Raw genomic sequence first — 23,259 nt, forward strand, 5'->3', positions numbered from 1 at the left:
GATGTCGAAGTGCTGCAGTATGACTAAGTACTGGGAGCACTTAAGGAGTACAGGAATGGGTTGATGTATTTCCTGAATAGCATCTCTTTGGTTAATCAACTTCAGCTTTGTTGTTGTTTGTTCTCCTCCCAGCTATTTTTTTTTTTTGATGTAAAATAAGGAATTGCTCAGTTATTTCTGAATGGCATACTGAACATAGTTAAAAATGTCACCTTTCAAGAAATACTTTGTAATGGATGTGAATTTAAAATATTTGCAGAAGTAACAGAAGAAAAAACATGATATGCATGTGAATGATTTGGAAGAAAGGTAATAAATTAGAAATTGAGAGGAAACTAAAAAGGGCAATTAAAAGTGAAATATTTCAAAATGATAGGGAGAGTGTTTGAACATGCCACGCTATAGGACCACAGCAGATACATAGTACTTATCAGAGAAGACTTTTGAAATCGTAAAACAACTGAACAATGATGTGAATGTAAGTACAAACAAAATAAAATCACAGTGACTTTAACAAAGAGCATGCAGAAAAGCTTGCTAGAATTAGGTGAAGAGACCACTCTTTCAAACAGTTCAGGTCCAGGAAGTCACTAGAAAGTCTGTAAAATAAGCTGGAAATGAGTGGAATATCTCAAGAGAATATTAAATGAGAACAAGTTCATCCATGTTTGTTAAAAAAGTGGTTGGTAGGACTCTTACTCCAGCCTTTACAGCAGGCATCAGAGGTCTGCCTCATGAAGCACAGAAAATGGTAATAAAACTCCAAAACTCTGTTATTTCTTCTACAGGGTGTTAGCTGAACTACTGGCTATGGTGTGTAACAATGGTAATAAGTGTCTCTACTAGACTACTAGTCCTGCTGTCCCTGTTTCTCCAATGTCATTCACATATCTAGTGCCATGTAGCATTAAGGCAATGGAGATGTTTATCTGAAGAGTCTTGGTGAGATTCATAGTTGTTAAACATGGGTGTAAGGCACAGGCAAGCTAAATCTACTGTGGAGAGGGAACTGCGTAATGTTTCAAATGACTAGACAGTTTGAATTTTTCCATGAAGTGTGGTTTCAAATCAATTCCTCATCTTCTCTCCCCCTTGGAGACTCCTGTATTGCCAAAATGTTAAAAACATATCTACTAATGCATTTATAGCTGTATCACAGCTTCATTTGCTGTCAGAGGAAGTTATTATTGTGTAGGCTATTTTTATGATATTCACATATTCCTCCTGGGTTCAACAGCCTGGCCTTTTGGGTTTTGGCAGCGTGTCTGCTGAAGTCCATTATTGGCCAGTCAAGTTTTCAAGGATCTGAAAGAGCCTACTAAATAAAACTTGGCTATATAAATGCTCTTCCCTACAGTTTGCATAAAAAACACTTGTAATGTATCCTGGGAAAGTGTTTTAATGCACAGTTACGAATACCACAACTGTGATATTGAAACATGAGTACTTCAGAGTAAGCCTAGTACTACTTACGGTACAGTCTTATTCATGATACACCAAATATCTTATAATAACTCAGTTAAGAAATTCTTCTTAAGGATGTAGCATTTTGTAGACTGTTTTCCTGCCTAGTCTTCGTTGTTTCCAGATAAGTATTATAACTCAAATTTTACAGTAGACTAAAGATGAACATTTCATGAAAATCTCACAGCGTTAACTACTGTGCAATAAAAGTTGATGAGAAAATTTTTATGCCACTACTCCATTACTGTTAATTATTATTACCTTCATTGCACTTACTTGTTTCAGGCAGGAGCCTCAGTGTATTTGGGTGTGTCCAAACAAAAGGAAAGGATTTTCAGCATTTATAATATACTTGGGCAAATGTTAGAAACATAGCATAATAACATGAATAATATCACAACTGATCCTGTCTTAAGTATTGTCTGTTACATGAACTGTAGATACGTTTTGTCTGCCAGGCTTTGTAATATTAGTCAAGTTTTCTTGTCATGGTAGCTCTGAATCTTTGGAAAGAACAGGCTGTGGTCCTGCAGACTGAAGAGGGATGGTAATTCCACTGATACTTGCGGTGACCCTTTTCAGAGCTGGTAACGATCCAGATGTGCACATAACTCAGTGGTGTGACGTATTAATTGGGCTAATCCTGTTCATTCTTTGGAAGCTTGCTGCTTTCAGCATAGTTGTTCTGTGTTCATCAGTGCCAGCTCCCAAATTATGTTTGAATTGTTTTTTTGTTGGTGGTGTTTTTGTTTTGTTTTGGTTTGGTTTTAAGATCTGTGGCATGACCTTGCTTGGCAGAAACATTTCCCTGGTACTAGAATTAATATTGCTTGATTTCAGCTGTTTTGCACCTATAGTGAATTTGTGAGTCTCCTGTACACATATATTGTCTTTCTTATGTTAAAATACTTGTAGATAATACTTGCTGGTGAACAGGTATTATTACAGAGCATACTTTATTTTCTGTCAAGTGACGGAGATGGAAATAACACTCTTGTTTTTTAACAGGCTAGTACGCTTTATTTATCTCTATTCCCTTTCAGAATGAAAATAGTATTTTAATCTAACAAAAAGCACTGAGTGAAAATAGTTATTTTAAAGGGGACAGAACTTGCATATTTTTTTGCAGTGATTTCAGTTTAGTCCATGTTTAAACTTCCTGTCACTCACAAGCAGGTTGTCCTGGCTAAAGATTAAAAGTGTGTCAGGCGTGGAGGCCTCTGGCTGGTTCTACACACGGAGCTCTGCGCTTGGTTACCCTCCTTCTGGCTTGCTCTCCTCTGAGAGATCTAGATAGAGAAATGATGTGGTCATCTGGATGTAACGCTTGGGTCAGCAAAAGATGCACACTCTGAAATTATGCAATGGCCTGTTCTTCACCCATTGTATTATATGTGGCTTCTCTTACAATTTAAATATAATTTGCATAATTGATTTTTTTTTCTCTCTAGTTGGGCTTTCAAACATCTCTTTCTCCCTTATAAACTGAGAGTTGATTTTATCATATAATGGAAATGTTAATGAGAGACATATTATTTTTACTATTTCTGGATCAGGCTGTTTATTTACTTTGCAGCCATTATGCTATGTTATTAGCTTGTGCTATTTTCAGAGGAGTGTTTTCATTCTGAAATGAGCACCTGTGATAAAGCATGCATCTGTAGTCTATCTGGCTCTTGTTGTATTGGCTTATTTCACTGTAGGGCATTGAGAATGAATATGCAGTGAAGACATAAAGTCATGAGTTACATCGAACAAAATTCTTGACACGTGTATACATTCTTTGCCCGTGTCCCTCTTTCTCTTTGTTTCTCTGTTACATAGAAAGCCAGTGCTGCAAGTTAGGTGCCTGAGAAGACAAGATCCGAATGATCTCTTCAAAGATCCTACTTAGAAGCTACCACATGAAAGTTCTGTAAATCCATGAATGACAAGTGGTAGACAAGCAGGAATAGTCACAGTAATCTTCACAGTCTACCAGTCTGAGAAAAGCCAGATGTGGATGCAGCTGGTATAATACCTTTGGTTGTTATGAGAAAAAAGGGGGCTGAAGTTTAGTATGTGTATAGAAGCTGTAGGGAAGATGCCCAAGTAGGCCTGTCCTGAAGCAAGTCAGAAAAGGATTTGATAGCTCTGTAGAAGATGAGTGAAGCTCATAACAAGTTGCAATGTTCCAAGCGAGACCTGTTGTGATTTTGCCTTCTGTTTTTTTGGCAAATAATGGTGGTTTTAATTTGTTTACATATTTTTTCCCTTCACTGAGGTTTTGATTTCTGTCTCACTCTTTCTGCTGTTGAACCTTGTATGCTTTAAATTTCCTTCCACACGAATACTCTTTATTGCTAATTTTGTCTTTGCATCCTTTAAAAATCTGATTCTTATTCCTCTATTAGGAGAAACAGGGGGAACCAGTGGTGAAAGATGAGGAAAAAGCTGAGGTACTTAATGCTTTCTTTTCCTCAGTCTTTATTAGTAATACTAATTGTTCTCATGGTACCCAGCGTGCTGAGGGGAAGACAGACAGGGAGCAGAATAAAGCCATTATAATTTAAGAGGAAACAGTTAGTGACCTACTACAGCAATTGAACACACACAGATCCATGGGGCCAGATGGGATCCACCCAAGGCTCCTGAAGGAGCTGGCAGTAGTGCTTACCAAGCCACTTCTAATAATTTACCAGCAGTTCTGGCTAACTGGGGAGGTTCTAGCTGACTGGAGGTTGGCGAATGTGACACCCAGCTACAAGAAGGGCTGGAAGGAGGACCAGATGATTTACAGGCCTGTGAGTGTGCCCTTGGTGCCAGGGGAGGTTATGGAGCAGATTATCTTGAGTGCCATCACACAGCACTTACAAGACAACCAGGTGATCAGACCCAGTCAGCATGGGTTTATGAAGGGCAGGTCCTGCCTGACTAACCTGATGTCCTCCTATGACAAGATACCACATTTAGTGGATGAGAGAAAGGCTATGGATTTTGTTTGCCTGGACTTCAGCAAAGCATTTGGTACGCTTTCCCACAGCATTCTCTTGGCTGCTCATGGTCAGGCCAAGAAGGTCACTGTGAAAAGAGTTAAATCCTGGTGGTGGCCAGTTACCAGTGGTATTGGGGACAATTTTCTTAAATATTTTTTAATGATCTTGATGAGAGGATTGTGTGCACCCTCAATTGGTATGCAGACTATACCAGTTTGGGTGGGAGTGTTAATCTGCTTGAGATATCTGGATCTTTTTATTGTGGACTGGTATTCTTCTAGGCACAGTATAAATGTGCTAAAGTCCTCTGCCATGAACTGTTTGGCTTGGGATATTCTTGTCACTGGACTGAGAACTTCTGTCCCCAGGTGTCCAGTCTGCGTTCTTCCTTTTGCTATCTGTCTAGCATTGATATCCCTCCTATGTGTGAGGTCTTTGGGGTATTTGCTTAGTGTTCAAGATAATTAACAAAGATTGATCTTAAGTTAGCCCATACAAGCACATTCAGATTGCATAGAGACCCAGAAAAGGATTTGTTTGCTGTGCTGTGTTTCAGGAGGTCAGACCAGGGGCATTTAATTTTTTATTTTATTGTTGTTTTTTTTTTTTTCAGTCCATAGATGGAAGTTTATTAGCACTTGAAGCTGGAATTCTATGTATAACAACGTGGTACAAACCTATTCAGAAAGATGTTTCTGGTAAAATTATTTTCAGTGATTTTGCAAATCTGTGTATACACATCGAGGTGGTGTCTTTGGCGTTTGTTCTGTGTCTGTCTACAAGCCCGCTGAGAAAAATGAGAAGTGACTGTTAGCAAAGATAAACTTTGAACTTCATCTTCCATATCTCTGATCACTAGGGGTAGCTGTTCTTCGGCATTCTCTTTGTTGAGAAAGTTACCTTAATCTCTCTGTGGATCTGGCAATAAATTCTTAGCTAATGTGAGGCAGCCAGTAACACAGATAATGAGCATCACTGTATTCCTAGGGCTGTGTCATGAGATTTATATATTAGAGAGTCTGAGTAATTACTTAATGACAAGGTGTAGTTTTCAAAAGCTTTTGACCTACCCAGATTTTATTTAAGGTACAAAGAGCAAAAGGGACAGAATCTAAACAGATTCTTGTAGCAGAATCTGAAAAGGTTCACAGCTTTTATGTTGTTAGACTCCAGGTGAGGCTTAAAAAAAAAGGTTTAAAAAAGAGAACTTTATTATTTTAGCTTAGCATTTTGCAGGCTGCAGAAAGGAAATGTATTTTACAAAACTTTCTGATCTTGATTTGCAACTGAACGAACTTGTCATATTTCATATAGAGCCTTTGGTGAATGAGTTTCTACAGTTGGCAAAATTGAGTAAGAAAGGCTTCTTCGATTTTGTTCTGGCACGTGTCCAAAATCCAAAGAGATGTTTGGAGTGTGGTTTTAGAACTGCGATGAAGTGTCCAAAACTTGGGAAGGTTAAATTCTTCATGAGGTAACAGATGGTGCATAGTGTCCTTTGTATGAACCACCAGCTTTTAGAGATTCAGCCTGAAATTTCCGTGTTGGCTTCTGTCATTTTGCTGTACATGTACTTACAAAGGGAATTCATTTAGAAGTATTTTTCAGTGTAGCAACTTTTCGTATTCATTGAAATTTAAGTCTAAGATTGGTACCAATGTTGACTGTTCTCAGAATAAGTGTATGTTGAACATACAGGAAATTTATGGCATTTGCTCACTTACAGATCAGTGTGTTGAATCATGCTTGTGTGTCACTTAAATATGGAATAGAAATTAGATCAATTTTTTATTATAGCAATTCAACTGTTTTAACAGTATGTATCATTATGCTGCAAGTTGCATAACCCACCCATATTTTATGAAAGGTTTGTTTTAGTTGCTGAAAGTCAGAGGCCAATTAAACTGGTTCTGTAGTAGTGGATACATCTTTAATACTGTTCTGCTGTTGTGGTTTAACCCAGCAGACAGCTAAGCACCACACAGCCATTCACTTGCTCCCCCTACTGTGGGATGGGGAAGAGAATTCAGGGACGGGGGAAAAGGGTAAAATTTTGAGTATAAAGATAGAGACAGGTTAATAGGACAGAAAAAAAAGTGAGCATAATAATAATCTAGAACATCATGAACTTCATTTTCTCTTTCAAAAGATGGGAACAAACTGATTGATAAAGCCCTGCTTTGCATTGCAACATTGCTGCCTACTAAGTCAACAGCAAACCTGTTGAAAATTAGAGATACTGTTTCAGACCTCCCTGTGTTAGCCTTCCCAAGATGCCATTCTGCCATCTGGCTTGTTAATGCTCAACTTTCCATCTTCCATCACTCCACTTATTCCCTAACTAGGAAGCAGTTCATTTTCTGCCTCAGTCTCTGGAGTCAGCCAATGCCTTCATTTTCCAGCAGTGTCTGTGCATATCATGCTTGAAGTGGATGAGGCACTAGCTTCTAAGTGATGATGCATTTGAGGCACTAGCTTCTAGGTGATGATGCGTTTTTTAATTCTAATGCGTATTTTATAAATTCAGGAATGACAGCATTGCATGGAACAACTTTAGAAATTTAAAATTAGCAGGAATTGGCAGTTACTGTCACTCTCTGCCCTATGTTGAACATTCTGTGAGACTGATGCCTGATTTGCATGATTTTTTGTTTCTTCACTGGTTTTCATCATGTATCATTTATAGTCTTTTGAGTATTCTATTCTTTGGTATTTCAATTATATATGAAAATGAAAGCAAAGCATTTTTATGCTTCTTAGTAGCCTGTTCTTATTTTTTTTTTCCAGCTTTATCAACAAGGTTGGCTATGGTGTATTTAGGTTTACTATCTCTTTTAACAGATGCATTGAATCTTTCAGTTTTGTTGTCTTGTTTTTCTTTAAATACGGATTCCAGGTAGAACGTATCTGTATTTATCTTTCAAAGTGATATTGAATGCCATTAGGTAGGACCACTTTTACTCTAATGTCCGCAAATGCAAGTAGCTGCCCTTATTTAGCACCTGCACTGCTCTTGCAGGCTAAATGTCTTTAGGCAGGGCATAGCAGTGTGTAAGGATCATGGCATGTGATTTATTGCCATCTTCTGACTTCAGATAGTGGCATGGTTCTCTGTGGTTTTGTTTAATCGCCATAGTTTCTTTAGATGGTGTTCCAGGATTCAGTTCTAGAACCTGGATTAGCAGAAAGATAATCTGCAAGTATCTTGGCTTTTCTCCCCCATGTTCCTGCACACAGCATAGTTGAACAAAGCACCAAGACTGAAATTTTTTGGAAGAAGAGCCTTCGACTTCACCATATTCATGTTTGAGTGTGGTTTATTTTTGTTTGTTTGTTTTCTATCTCAGTACCCTTAAGTTATTAACCCGTCTGTATATGTCTTTGATAGCAGTTAATGCTATGCATTAGTTTCCATTTGAGACATCCTGAGTGTAGTAAGAATATTCTGTATGAATTTACTGTTGTTAAGGCTGAGCATGAAAGAAATTTATCAGTAATACAAAGAAAGGTGAGCCTGAGCTTGATAGTCTTAAGCAAGCAAAACCGAGCCTCAGTTCTGCAAACTTGCTGCAGTTGCTAGTACTCTTCTCACTCCTTGTGAATAGGGAACAACTCTTCCATAATTTATCACTTGATTTCTCTTTTGTAATTACACAACTAACCTTGCCTGGAATATTTACTTTGGCTTTTCTGCTTAGCTTTCCTATTCACTTTTGTTTATTATTTTGGTTTTGCTCTTATTAACATTCTTCTCAGACACTGTGTCACATCAGATTTGCTCTTCATGTTATATGGTTTAGTACAGCATCCATTTTCTCTTTTGCTATCAGCACAATCTGACATAAAGCCTTTTCATGTACACTTGCTCTCATATTTTGTTGGATTCCATTAATGTGGTTTTGTTCAATTATTGTTTTAGTTGTCTTTAATTTATAATGCTGTCATGTGATTGTAGAGCTGTGTTGCCTACATTGGATCACATACTCTAGTTACAAATGAACATCTGCATCTTTCAGGATTTAATATCCCTGAAAGGATAGGCATTTAAGTGTCCGTATTCAGTGTGATAAATTGAAGTAGTTTGATTAAGGTGATAATAACAAATGTTTGTTTTAAGCAGTTGTTGTGGCAGTGTGGAAGAATAACCATGCTGAGGTGAATTTGATGAAACAACTGTATTTTTAAATACTGTTTTCCACAGGAAAGTCGATGCCAAACTGAGTTTCAACACTGAGTTTTCTAATGTGTTTCTGTACTTTCTCAAACAGTTGATACTTGAACTGATCCCAGCTTTTTTCTACAAACAGACATGTAGTTTTACCTTTGTTATTTAATCAGAGCTGATTTTACAGTATTTTTCTAGGGATATCTCTTGATGCAACAGGAGTGGAGTCAGAGGGATTACAGAACAAAGCTTACTTTCTGCCATACTATTCATGGTACAATAATAAGTATTCATGAAAGCCTCAAGTAAGATAAGTGTCAGCATTATCTTAATTCTCAGACTCCAGTTCACATTTTTTTCTACATGCTAAGCTCTCTTTTAATGGCATTTATTTACAGAATTTTGCATGACAGCAGTGAGCATTGATATTTCAAATTAATAAAAAATTTTTTTCATTGATTTGCAATGCTTGAACAAGTGGCTCTTGAATATGGTAAATTGTCCAGTTAGTCAGTTTTGTGCACTTAGTGTTCTAAAATTTCCATTCAATTAGCATGAGTAATGTCAGTTCTTTCAGTCTAAAGAGTGTGTATGAAGTGACCCAGATACAGTTCGACATAATTACCTGCATTGCATCTGCCTATGTATGTGTGATGTCCTGACACCTTTGAATAATACACCTATGCATACCAACATATGCATAGATATGTAGTTAAAAGCAACAAAACTGGAAGCAGCAGACAGTTGGTGGAACTAAGGTTCTTCAAATCTATCAGGTCCTATCAGCAGGATGCATGCTAGCATTAGCATACATCAATCTTTAAATGCGTGCTTGCATATTGTCTTTTTTCCACGTTTTTCATTTACTGCAAAGAGTCAGTAAACAGTCCCTTTCTAGATTTTTCTATTTATTGATGCTTACTATTATTGGGAGATCTGTTCCAACTATTTGTGAGAAGACTATATAAGACTAAGCTACATCTGGGCCTGCAAATAAGCTGCTGAAATGAGACATCCTACAATAATCCTCAAAAACTGATGTCTGGGCTTGAGGTTGTAACTCTCAGTGGTTGCTGTGCTGCCACCTAGAGCTTCATTGTCACTTTTATTAATTGCTGCAACATCTTTGAAGAATCATGAGATGATGTAGCTTTTGGCAGCGTGGTGCTACCATCAGTAATTGTACTCCAAAGCTATTTGCCAGGTAATAAAAGAACATGATAACTGACTGCACCTGTGGTTAGCATATGTACAAGGACTTGCAAAGAAGGCTTCCTTACCAATAAACTGTTCCTTGCAGTGTGCAGTCAGTGAGTACATTTGACTTCCACCTGTCTTTTTCTGTTCCTTATTATTCTTCAGTCATGTCATTGAGAGGTAACTGAACTAGTGACAGTTGCTGTGACCTGCATACAAAAATGTTGAGGAGCAATAAGGGAAGCACAGGAGCCAAATAATCTGTAGATAGTACAATGAAAACTTTCAGGTCTTACACAGTGGTGCATGAATATATCCAATTTTCAAATACGCAAACAGAATACGTATCTTTGAAGACCCCATTTACAGGTGAATGATTATAACAACCCAAGTATTTATTTAATATTAATGTATCTGCCTGTGAATTTACATGTACATTACAACTAGTGAAAAATATTTACAGTGGTCATAGTTAACTTTTTCCTTCTTTTGACTTTTGTGAATATTTAACATTTTTTAAACTCATATAATTCGGTAACATCTTTACAGAAAGAAAAGGTTACTAGTTAGATTTAGCCATGTGTTTTGTTGAAAGTGAAGGAATGAGTATAAATTTTACAGGAAAAAATGTTCTTTTGAGCTCTGTGATACTACTGCATCAGTGAAAAAACTGTTACTGTATTATGTTTTCTGACCTTCTAAATTATTTTTTTTTTAATCTCTTTTTATCACTTTTTTTCTACTCTATGGTGGCAGCATACCAGCCTGTATCTGTTAGCATGCTGATAAAAATGCACCAAGGTATCCTAAAGAAATAGAATGCTTGCCTGCTTTCAGTACAATGTTTGCTAAATTGTGGGCTTGTCATTTTTATCGATCTCTTGATGAGACCTGAGTAACATACTTTTAAAATACAGTATCTTGTGATAGAACCTAGTCTGAATCTATTAATTTTTTGTTTGTTTGTGATACAATATGCACATTCAGTTATGGTAGTCCATGAAACCACCTCATGCCATCATCGGGTTTTCAGATACTTTGCCTGATTCCACTTTGAGATAACTAGTGTCATTACAAATGACTAGTCAATAATTTCTCTATTGCAGAGAAATTTTACTCATTTCTGAATTACAGATAGCTGCCTAAAAGCTGTTAAAATCACTAGTCCAAGAGAGCCTGTACAAGGGTGTCTTCCCCTTGACCTCCAAACTTCATCAGTGTATGACTCTTACTTTCTGTTGCTGCAAGTCACTGTACGTCCTGTATCTTTTCTTCTGCCCATGTCTTAATGCTCTGCTTGAGCTTTCTGCTATTATCAGGACTTGTTATGACCACTTACTTGGTCTTTGCTGCCTGTCAGTTGAAGGCTTACCCTGTCTTAAACCAATTATTGATGCATCAGCACTGTATTTTACTTTATATACATCTCTCTTAAACCTTGAATGAATCTTTTTTTCTGCTCCTAGCTTTATTCATCATAATACCTAGTTACTTTTCTACTGACTCTGTTCTAGTTACATACTTCTCTTTCCTTTTCTTTTTTGAAGTTTGGTGTTCTAATTGTAGGAAAAAAAAATCTCTAAAATGTTTAAGTTAAGGTCCTGCAGAAAGATAATCTCCAACATAAAGTATGATCATTTCATTAGAATGTCAACAACGTTGCATGTTGAGTTTGAATTTTTTCATAAATACATTCTTTTTTTTTTTTTTCTGTGCAAAAATAAATAGGGAAAAATGCAGATAATTTCTGCACAGAACTGCAGAACAATATGCCCTGAATAGCAGACGTTCTTGATCTCATGCATTGTTTTGAAAATCCCTACCCTGTAGAGACTATAATTTTCAGTGGTCTTCCCTGCATGCCATTACATACAGCCTCCCTTGCTCTGTTTGTTAGCTGCTGCATTTAATAAATTGCTTCTTTTTTCTCTGGTAGCACAGAAACCCAGGATCTTCAAACTTGTACTGAGAGTATAACCACAGTATCACTCAGGTTTCTCACTGTCCAAATCAATCTGCTAAATAAATGGCTATGCAATGGCCTCTTTCCTAGCAGTTGACAGTGTGAAAGGATCATTCAAGTGTTCTTCTATCAATCTCTTCTGTGTTCTTTTCCCCATAAGTGCTAACAGCAGAAACTATCTTGAGTAGAATAGATTTTCTCTAGTTAACAGTTGCAACTTCTTAAATAAGATTTGTGTATTGAATGCATTTAGTCACGAGCTTCTGGGAATAACACCTAGAGTCATTTCATTGTGTTTAAAAAATGGTATGTGTTAGTCAGGAGTGACTGATAGTGCTGAATTCACCTGGTGAAGTGATTGCATCAACTATCATTTGCTCTTAGAATCCCCAAAACATCTTAGGTTGCTATCACTTATGTTGAAGTCTTCTGTATCGACAAGGCATGTACAAAGGAATTCGTTCAATCTGGATTCATTGTATGTAGATGATTCTGACAAGTATTTAGTTGAAATACTTCTGAATTTGAGAGCTAAATATTTAAACCAACTGCATTATTCCTCTCCCTAAGAGCTGGATTTTCATTTATTGCACATTCTTAAGTGACTCACAGCCTCCTAGATTCACAAATTATATTGAAGTATGGTATTGTGCTGAATGAGTTGCTCTGGTTTAGAAAGGTGAACCGATACATTTAGTACATAACTACATGGAACTATAGCTTTTACCTATTTGGGTTTTCAGGCTTTAACTTTTATTTTAAAGAATGTTTATCAATAAAACTAAACCCATAATGTGCATACTAGTTGAAACACCCTACATTTGCCAGGCCTTGAGCTGAAGTCTTTGACAAACAGACCCTTTAATATGGTTTCTACCTGTAGACCAAATTCTCCAATGGTTCCACCCTTGTTTGTCTCAAACTGCTTCCTTCCTTCAAAACATTCCACAGAAATATTACAAAGTACGAGTTGTATGTGTGTGAAAAGAATGTTTCTTTAAAGAATAATTACAAGTGGGATTCCCTTCGATGATAAACATATTCCTAGCTGAAATTTGAGGTCAAGGTAACCTTAGGGAAATTAGTCCTTGTTGTACATCCATAGTGACACAAGAGTATCACAAAGCATGCTGGTGTTCCATTAAAAGAAATCTCATCTCTGTTCTCTAGCTCTTAATAGGATCATATGATTGTCTCAAAAAAATAAACATCTCAACATGAAGACAGAACTGCATAAAGGAAAAAAATATCTCAGTTTCACAATTCTGACTTATATCTGTGTGTCACTGATGTAATGGAAATAAAAGCAGGAAGTGTTTGATGGTATCAGATGATATGGAGTGGCTATGAGGACCTGAAAGTGAGATTCTTTTTAGGATTTTTTTAAATCACTTAAATTCTATACATTTTTAATAAAAAATGCTGGTTGATTTAAATGTTATTACAGTTATCTTAAGTCTGTCAGAAGCTAAGTTGTAGGTATTGCATTAAAATACAACATCTGAAATGAGAATAAGATTTTTTTGTTGTTTTGAAAAATGCCTTTGCTTTGTAGAAGAAATACTGCTCTGGAACTTGTACTTAGTGCATCTCCAGGTATGGAAGAATTCCAGTAGCTTAGGGCTGGAGATTTTTCCCCGTTTATGGTTCCTGTTTAAGACCATAACTTTTTGATTTAGAGCACAGCTAAACCCTCTAAACAATTTGGATGAGACGGACTGTCTTAGCAGCTCTACTGTATTTATTTCAAATTTTCCTCCCCTTCCATCCCCTTCATTCCTCACATAACAACATAAAATCTCCAAGCAATTTATACGATAGTTCATCATAGGACAGTCTTATGTTGCTGCTGTAGGATGAGCTTTTCTCCAACTAATTTCCGATTTTACTGCTGTAACGCTGCCAGAACACTTTGATGAATGGTAGATGGATATTCAATTAAAAGCTTTTGTACCCAGGACTTAGAAAATTGCTCCATAGCAAAAAGCAGATGAACGTTCAGTATGTGTCTTGTTTGTTTCATGCTGTGGATATTGCTCTATTTCTAATTGTTTGCCTTCCCTCCTTGCATCATCAGTGAATAAGACAGTATCTGATCAAAATATTTTTTTTTCTTCCTTATGATTTCCTCAAATAGTTGTAAAGTTGAAGTACAACCCAAAGTAAAGTACCATTGGCCTTTACGATTTCCCTGTGCAGTGTAAAATCTTGTGTTTCAAATAGGAATTACATGTGGCTTTTGGTTTTGCGTTAGAAATTGTAAGCAATCGTTTTATTTGCTTTGCAACAGACCAGCTATGATACGTTAACTTCCTGTGACTCTTTCTCCCAAATGGTTATTAGGAAACCATGGGTTGTTTTATGACCATCCTGGAATCATACTGAAATTTTCGTATATTTCAAATGTGGAAAAACAAGTGAAAAACTGATATCATGATACTTTGACCTTATATATCAGAAAGAAACAATAAAAATTCAAAACAACATAGATTTCTCCCTCCCTTCTGTGGCTTGCTTGCAGTCCACTTTTGGGAGAGTTTACAATCCTCTTTCTCTTACCAGATGCTGGGGATCCATCACTGTCCTTGAAAGCACCTTGGCTGCCCTCCCTGACTTCAGTTTTGCTTCACACCAATGTTTCAGAGAGTGAATGAGAATGTGCAATATCCCAGCAACATCATTATTTCTGAGAAAATAGGATTAGTTACAATCTGTCAATTTCTGGATAATTTTTTATTTAAGGTGTTATAAATTCTGTATTTTTTATTTGTTTGTTTGTTTTAGGCTATTTTATCCGTGCTCACTTAGAATTAAATCCACTTTTCACTCTTAGGAACTAGTTAAAGCTGAATGCTAAAAGGGAGTTACACTGAGAAGGCTTTACATTCAAGACTTCTCCTGTATATTGATTGAGAAAGGGTAATTCACATAGTGAGGAGAAAGCCCTTTGCACTCCAACTGATATCGATAGAGGTTGAGGTAATTCATTTCTTATGAGGTACTTCACATCTCACAGCATTAGATCTATAGGGAGCTGTCCATGATGGCTTGAGAGGGAAAAAAAAACAGCAATCTCATATTGCAGATGTTGAAGAAAAAAAAATCTGTAATGAGAAACAGTTCCACATGAAAGATTCCTTATTTGCTCAATTGCATATGATTTTTCATGCCCTTGTCATTTAATTTTTATTTTTTTTAATACAATTACTTGTTTTTTACAGAAGCTGGCTTCCTTGACTCAGGTGTTTTTAGAAAAAGTGCACTGTGGTATGTGTATTGGAGTGAGGAATCTATTACTGAGTAAATATAGAGTTTTCAACTTAAAATACTTGTTGGCTATTCGTTCTTTGTATTCCATGTATTAACAAAGAAAGGCATTAAATATTCTTGTAAATGAATTTCCTTTTGCAGGCTATTGATGTACAGTAAAAACATGCTTTGAAATGCTGTATGAAAAGGTCTGGAAGCTTTTGGCTTTTCAGAAGAATTTTTGTTCTTTATAATGTCAAAAATGTCAAGTACTTTCTTTACTGTTTTGTCAGAGGATTTCTTGAATAACTTTGAAATGTTCATTTAAGAGAGACCTCAGACAGCAGTTAACAAGATGGCACTACCGAATCCTCAAGATTAGTGGGGAAAAAAAAAGGCAGGGAGGGGAATGTGCATATAACTGCATCTAAATCCTGTTGTTTCAGTGAAGTTATTTGCAACAAAAAATGTACTCTTCTCTCTTTCAGGAACAAAAAAATCTGTCTGAAAGTTTGTTTAAAAGCATTAGATATACTTGTAAACTACAATTGCAAACTGTTCAAATCCACCTGGTTTCTTTCTGTGTTCAAATCTGAAAGACTTGTCCAGTGAGATCTATAGCTTTGGAGAAGCTCGTGGTTTTAGTTTATTTAGCTAGACATTACAACCTTCAACAAGGGATCTTGCTTTTTACAGGGAAGTTGCAGTTTGTAATTACACTGCAAGTTGCAAACTTGAAGAGTAAACTGCTGTTTCCATGCGCTCTGCATGCATGGGACAAATACTCTTAGGGTCTTGTGATTACATGACTTGATAAAATAAAATACAAAGATATTCTCAAGAGTATTTAAATTCTTTTTTTTTTTTTTTTTTTTTTTGCCTGTTGATTACAAGAGTTTTTGTTCCTAGTATAGTGGAAGGCAGTATACTGAAGGATTTAACAGTCTAAAATGAGACAAGAAGGCAGCAAGACAGAAAAATTTTTGAGTAGTTTCTTCTTTGTATGAGATTGATTTAAGAAGGCAGATGCATTTGGGTACAAGAGGTGTTCGATAACAGGACAGCCGAGACTTAATTTTCATGTTTGGGTAATAGAACATCCAAAGTGCCCCAAGGGAAACAGGTGTGCTAGGGGGTCCTAACACCAAGAGTACAAATATGGCAACTGCACAGAAGTAGAAACTTGCTACTACTGGCATGGGTAGCGCAGGGAGCAAGGGAAGGTGAGGAGGCTTACAGAGCAGCCTGGTGGCAAGCACATTGACCAGAACGAGGACTGCTGCTGGGGGTGGGGTTTGGATTACATGGTTCCAGTTGCTTATTTATCTAGCCAGAGGTTTCTGTGGGAAGGAGAGAGGCTGCCCTTGTGGAAATCTGCCCTGAGTCCTCACTTTGACAGTAATTGTGAAAAAGTATTCATTCAAACACTGCTGACTTGGACCTCCCATGCTGTGTTACACTGTTCCCACTACGGGAACAGTGTAACAGTTCCTGGGGTCTTGTTATCCTTCTTGTGGTGTGGCTGTCCCAGACTTGGCACCTCTCACAGGTGTTTCACAGCCAAGCTCTCTACCATGCTTCATCTCAGATTGCTCAGCTCTGCACGTGACCTTCAAGGTGATGAGTAAGTACTTTGTCTTTTTCCAGCCAAGTACATAGGCAGTGAAATTACTTTTACTTACTTACTGAGTGGCTGAGACACTGCCACTAATTTTGATGTTTTTTTTTGGGCAAGCCCACTCTAATCAAAGTGACAATCTTCTTGGCCCTTCTCTTTTAGTTCATATATTTTAATATAAATGAGGAGCACAACAGGATTGGCCTGGGTCCTCCCTTACAGGGGCTTTGTTTTTGTTTTGTGTTTTTTAAGATAGATGCCTGCATTCTTTCTTACTTTGCTGAATTGCACAAAATATTTTGAACTGACAGCGTGTCCATGAGCTGGGTAAGAAAGAAAATCATATTTTTGCCTTTGCACAAACCTTTTAATGTAATTTTCCTCATTAATGAAAACTTTGTTTCAACACACACAAAAGTGTGGAACTGTTTTTTATACTAGATACAGCTTTGTTCATTGCTGTTACCATTTTCTCTAGAGTTCAAAATGGCTTTTTAATTCAAAAGGGGAAACATTTATAAACGCCATGTACTAAAAGATGTTAAATGGTAAATTGTGACAGTGGACATAAAATGCCTAATATCTCTTTAGGGACTGTGACTTTACTTAAATGTCTTACTTGGGTTGTGTGGTAATTATTTTTTTTTTCATTGTAATGTACAAGACCTTATCATTGTCTAATATAGGATTCTAGTAAGTCAACACATAGCCTGGACTATGATCAGTCATTTAATTAGAGCTCTGACGTTTATTAACTTATAGTATTGATTGGTGTTTACCTTTTAGCTTGACATTTTTTAGAAGGTTTCCACAGAGACCTGATTCCAATAAATGTGGTAGTTTTTTTGAAAATAAAATTGACCTTTGGACTTTGAAGTAAATCAAAAGACTTTTTTCACCAAGTTGTGGTATAGCTGCTGTTCGTAAGCAGTGAAAATCACACTTAATTGCTATTTAGTCTTTTCCAAATTGTATGACAGTTTAGGAATAGATGCATCTCAGGACACAGAACATAGGTTCAGTTTCTAGCTGTAGTCTTTTCAAGTATGAAAATCTGTTTTCAACAGAGCCCAATTCTAGGAAGTTGGTTTTGATCGTGTATGTAAATTTTAACATTCCAGCAAAGGATCATTGCAATCTTTTAACTTCTGTTATTTTAAATCTATATGTGAGTCTAGTAATGCAAGATGAACTTGTGTTAGACCTTTTTAGCTAAATATTTCAAACATCAGGAACACCTTGTTTATCTGAAGCCTGTTCTGCCCATTTACAAACAATTATTTACAGTGGTGTATAAGGAAAGAAAGTCATGATTTCTGTCTAGATAAATAACTTCATGCTTTGCATTTTTTGTAGTCAATGGTACTCATAGACAGGTATGACATAACAAGGTTTATAGCATCTTTATAACCTTATACTGCCTAGTACTTGCACATATTAATTCATTTAAAGATGACTTGGCCAAGAAGGATGGTATAGTTTACAAATTTAGAGTGAGGCTTAAGTCCCAGGCTCTGCGTTCACTACTCCACCATAACTCTTCCAGTCTGTGGACACCAGATAGATCCTCACTTCTTTTGTATGCAACTGAGATCCCAGTTCAACTCCTGTATCTTGAAGCCCTAGATAATGGCATGGGTAGAATCTCCTGACTGTGTTGTTGCCATACAGATCCTGCAGGAATCCTTTAGGACCAAAGTAAAGTCTTGTTTAAGTTTCTAGCTCAGACTCCAGCTGTTCTGGAATACAGAATTCAGAGAAGTCTGCTGATCTCATCTCGCCATGGATATGATAAAATAAATTAATACTGCTCCCTTTTACTCCACAACACTGAAAAACTAGAGTCTACAGATGTGTGTGAATATTTTGTGGAACTGTTCTCAAGACAAAAATTCAACTTGATAAACTAAATCTCTTTCACCACCCTCTGTAATGACTAGAAGAAGTCTCAGGCCTTTCAGAGGTGGTGCTAAAACGATTCCTTTTTCTCTTTGGTGACTGTAAGGGGACTTCAGGGAGTTGCAGCCTTGCAAGATATATGTTAATCCTTGTGAATACTTTACCACCAGTGCATACGTAAATACATTAGCTCTATTTCAGTTGGCCAGATCTTTTTATTTTAGTCCTGCTGGTAAGAATACTTCATTTCTCCATTGTAACTGCATTCTTGATTATGGATAAAAAGGATGTTGCTCTTGGATTCACAGAATGATGACAGTGTTTATTATTTTAAGGCCTGTGGCTAACTGTAACCTTATTATAAAGCTAGCCTCTGTCTGTGAACCTCAGTACCTGAAGAGATTAGATTGTCACTTAGGTAGTTTTGCCCAAATCTTCTTTATAATCTTCAAATTACTGTTCAGACAGGAGACATAGTACAACTATTGGATATAGAAAAGTATAAATACCTTATCAAAATAATGATATTCTTTTGTTTAAGCTCTCTCTTGAAATCAACAAAGTATGAAGTTGGAAATTACTGCTGTCTTTGTTAATACTGTTAACTGTTGGCATGTACCAACCACTGGAGACATGTTCTTGAGTCCTTCAAGGTTGTGTAGCTAAGGCAAGCACATTTGTCTGCATCAGTGTATCTTGGATTAAAGAAGGGTCTGTAATGCCCATGAAGGTCATGATTCCCTGCTGATACAAATGAGGTCTATTAACAGCATTGTAAATCTGGTGATTTGTTTCAGCTGAGGTTCTGCACTAAGATATTTACTATTTTAAATGAAAATCTGGCAGGGAAGTATTTCTGCATGTGTAGTTTTTGAGTCATTCAACTACTGTTTTTTGCCAGCATATGAAAAGGGTAAGCCTGTATTGTTGGCAATACTTAGCATTTATCTTCAGGCTATGCAGTGTTAATTAAAAATAACTTGTTTTCACTTATTGAAGTGTTAATAACAATGTGATTTTGTGCTTGTAAAACGTGTCTTGTGTTTAAAATGCATTGAAATAGGAGCTGGATATTGCTTGTAATATCTTCACAAGGGAGCCGTATAGCTATTACTACATATATTTTACAGAGTAAAACTGTAGCTGAAGGCAGGAAAACTGAGATAAAGGGGTGAGCTCAGTTGCATGATTTTGGGAAACCAGAGTCTAGTATAACATGCATCATTTTCCTAGCCCTTTCCTTTATTCAGTCACCTTTATGGGAATGAACTATTTCAGGGAAGATTTGTTTCTTTGTTTTTAAGTACAGCAGTCATGACAGCAACATTAATTGACACGCAGATGCGAAATATTTCCAATACAGACACATTAACTATATTAATGGGGAGTAGAATATACTGTGGATATGTTCAGATCATGTTTAGTTTCTGTATGCCATTGTTTGTAATACATATTTTTAAAATAGTGAATTTGGTGTTTTTAAGCTATTAAAAAAGTGTAGTCAACAATTGTAGAACTTCAGTGGTTACTGTCATGTAGGTATCTGAGATGAAAATCTGCAGAAGACTATAAGGTTAACTTGAAGAGTAATTCAGTGTTCAAAAGTACTTGGGACCAATGGATCAGATATTTTGCAAACTGGACAGTACTACAGCAGGCCATTAATACTTAAGACTACTCTTGCAATAGATTCTGTAGTCAGGTGTCCCCCTAAAAGACTAAGCAATTTTAAAATACTTACATCTTTATAAGAATGATTTATCCAAACAGTAATGTATGTTTTGGAGTTTTACATAATTCTTTAAGGAAGAAAAAGAGTCTGAAGCTATGAAGCTAACCATATTCTTGACCTGTCCACATTCTTTGTCTGGAAGCTGCATTTTACAGTACATTTAGTTCATGGGGAAAGGTCAAGGCAAAGAGTAACTTCAATTGTAGTTAGGTTTGCTTTCTGGATGTTGATTACTGATAGTTATATTAAGAACTTGCAAACAAAGATGTTTTATTTGTTTGCTGTTCATATTTTTATGCTTCTTGTTGAGTAAGATTATTTCCTATTTGCTGCCTCAGTGATGCAGGTTTGCTTAGAACCAGTTGTATTATTAGTTGCCACCTTTGAAGTTGCAGCTTACCAGGGAACGTTTAAAAAAAAAACAGTATTTTACATGGCTTTCTGTCTTGTTAGACAAATAAGCTCTGAATACTAAGGGTTTAAAGCATGTGCCAATGTGGAACCGTGTCTTTATCATCTGAAAAATGCATAGATATACACTGAGCTGACTCGTATCCACAATGCTTTTGTTAGTCCTGTTTTGCTAGCAGTTCAGAAAGGATCGATTTTGTTGTCAAAGCTGACAATAGCTTGCAAAGCATTACAAGAGTCTTTATTTACTTTGGTTCCTATGCAAGTGTTGGTAGGAGAATTGGTCACATTACTGTAATGACTTCTCTCTCCAAGATGTATGTTTGATCTCTTCCCTGTGAAGATTATAAGAATTTCAGAAACTGCAGGTAGTAGGGAAATTTCTATGTTAGCATGAATCTTGAAATACTTTTTGAAAGTAATTGTTCCCTTCATCTGATGGAAAATATGTTACTCATTTTGAGACGTTTATTACGTTACATGTTGACTTGTAATATAAAAGCTTTTTCCCGATCATCTCTAGTTTCTGCTTTAATACTAAGCATATTGCTCTGTTCACAGATGTTTTTATTTATTTTTAGCGAGGAAATAACTCTGAAATATTATATAGTGTGTATAAGAAGGCTATACAGCTAGGTACATACTGAGGTATGACTACTTCTGTTTTCAGTAGTATTTATTTTGGTATGATGTGTTATGTTCATAATATAAACTTAGTAGTGTACTATAGAGGTCCAAATACTATGGTTAGTAAACATAAGCTATTTCTTTGACATTTTGGAGAATATAGTCCTTTCTCCAGACATGTTATGAGTATTGACTTAAGACATTATGTAAAGACACTTTTACTGTGGTTTCTCTCCTTTAGACCAGAGCAATCCAAGTTAGTGAGCAATGCTTTAGAGAAACAATGTTCAGCAGACATTTTTGTTTTTCATATAAGGTATGTAATAACGTAAAAAAAAAAAAAGATTGTTCAAAACAACTAGTAGATTTAGAACTACTGTGGTGCTATTGTATAGGAAAAATGCTGGGTGGTAGAATATAACGCGAACTATGCTTTTCAAATAGATAGTAATGACATAAACTCTTTGCTTATGGATAGAAATAAGAAAATTGTTTGGAAGGTATATAGCTGATTCAGTAAAGACATCTGAAATATCTCAATAGCTCAGTCTTCTATTGATGACGAGAATGAATGTGCTGTTAAATGGAAAGATTGTTTTCATGTTTTCATTGACAGTGTTTATTGAATTTGCATTGCAATGTTGTGGACGTTTTGAAACTCACTCATTCTGCTCTGTGGGAGTAAAATTATAAATGCTGCAGATTAACGCATTATCAAACTGCACTGAGGCCATCTGAGTTTATAAATTGCTTATAGAGAGAAGTGATTTTCCACATTAATGTGGTGATAATAGATTGGAATCAATAATAATAATTATATTAACGTTGTTCCATAAGTAACCTTGGACAATAAATTGCTGTATTACAGCAATTCAGAAGATGAAAAGTGTTTAATTTATTTCCTACATACAGCTAGCAAAACATGTTTTGATTCTGAGGACTTCTGCTCAACGTCACAAATCAGTGTTCTGTGGCTGTAGGGGTACTGGTTCCTGAAATGCAGTGAGACTAAAAAAAAAAAAAAACAAAACTGTAAGCACATATGATTTATCAAATGCTTTGATGAACTGAGGACACAAAGAGCATAGTTTCTAAGAGATCGTAAATAACCATTGGTTGTTTTTTTTTTTTTTTCTGTCATTTTTTTTACAGACTGACAAGAAAGAAAAAAACAATGCTTTGAATGTTGCAATAGATAGTATGTGCAAGAAGACAAGAGACCTTCGCAGACAGGTAAACAAACGGGGGAACTGGTAGAAACTGTGGACTTAGAGGCTTATATAAATTGCTATTTTCAGACTACATAGTGCTGCACTTCAAAAATAAAGCTTTCTTCTATGTTAATGAAATACCAAAGATAATTACAATATCCCACAGAATATATACTTCCAAATTGTCAAAATTGTGCAAAAAAACCCTACCAAATGTAGATATTGTCTGTACATGTGTATATACATAGGCAAAACTCTGCATGTGTACATATCTAAGAGAACATACGTATAAGTATTTTCTGTAGAAATACGTCAGTACTGTCCTTTGGAAATCAAGAATAGTTTTATTTTAAATATTCCTGAATTTTCATTCACTTTATTATTGGTTGTTGGAATAGATACTTTGGAGGAACCACCAGGTCTAGTTCTTCACTGTTGTGGGGACTTAGCAACAGAGAAGGGTACTGAGAATACTTGGTCTACAGTCCACACTCATGTTTTTCATCCTAGTATCCTAAAGCTAGTGGAAGACAAAACCCACAACTGTGGTGTAATGCAGAAGGTGAGCAGTAGACATCAGCTGTGCTTACATCCTTGGAGCTGCAAGGAACATCTTTGGGAATTTTTTCAATGATGTTGAAAGTACACAAAGTGCCAGCTTAGGAAAGGAGAACTGAAAGACATGTAGAACATTGAGACAGGCCATCCCACCTAATCATATGAAAAATTTATGGCCACGCAGAACATG

At 36.2% G+C, this 23,259-nt stretch overlaps 1 protein-coding gene across 2 annotated transcripts in view; it reads left to right on the forward strand.

Moving 5' to 3' along the window:
• Positions 1–23,259, forward strand: part of CTNNA3 (catenin alpha 3) — a 464,394-nt gene that overhangs the window by 243,771 nt on the left and 197,364 nt on the right. For both annotated transcript variants that reach the window (XM_082765467.1, XM_082765468.1), the window contains exon 8: positions 22,453–22,533. In XM_082765467.1, the coding sequence (XP_082621593.1) occupies positions 22,453–22,533 (81 nt within the window). The remainder of the gene's footprint in view (positions 1–22,452; positions 22,534–23,259) is intronic.

The sequence above is a fragment of the Aythya marila genome (genome assembly GCF_965140915.1).
Source record: "Aythya marila genome assembly, chromosome: 7".
Classification (NCBI taxonomy): Eukaryota; Metazoa; Chordata; class Aves; order Anseriformes; family Anatidae; genus Aythya; species Aythya marila.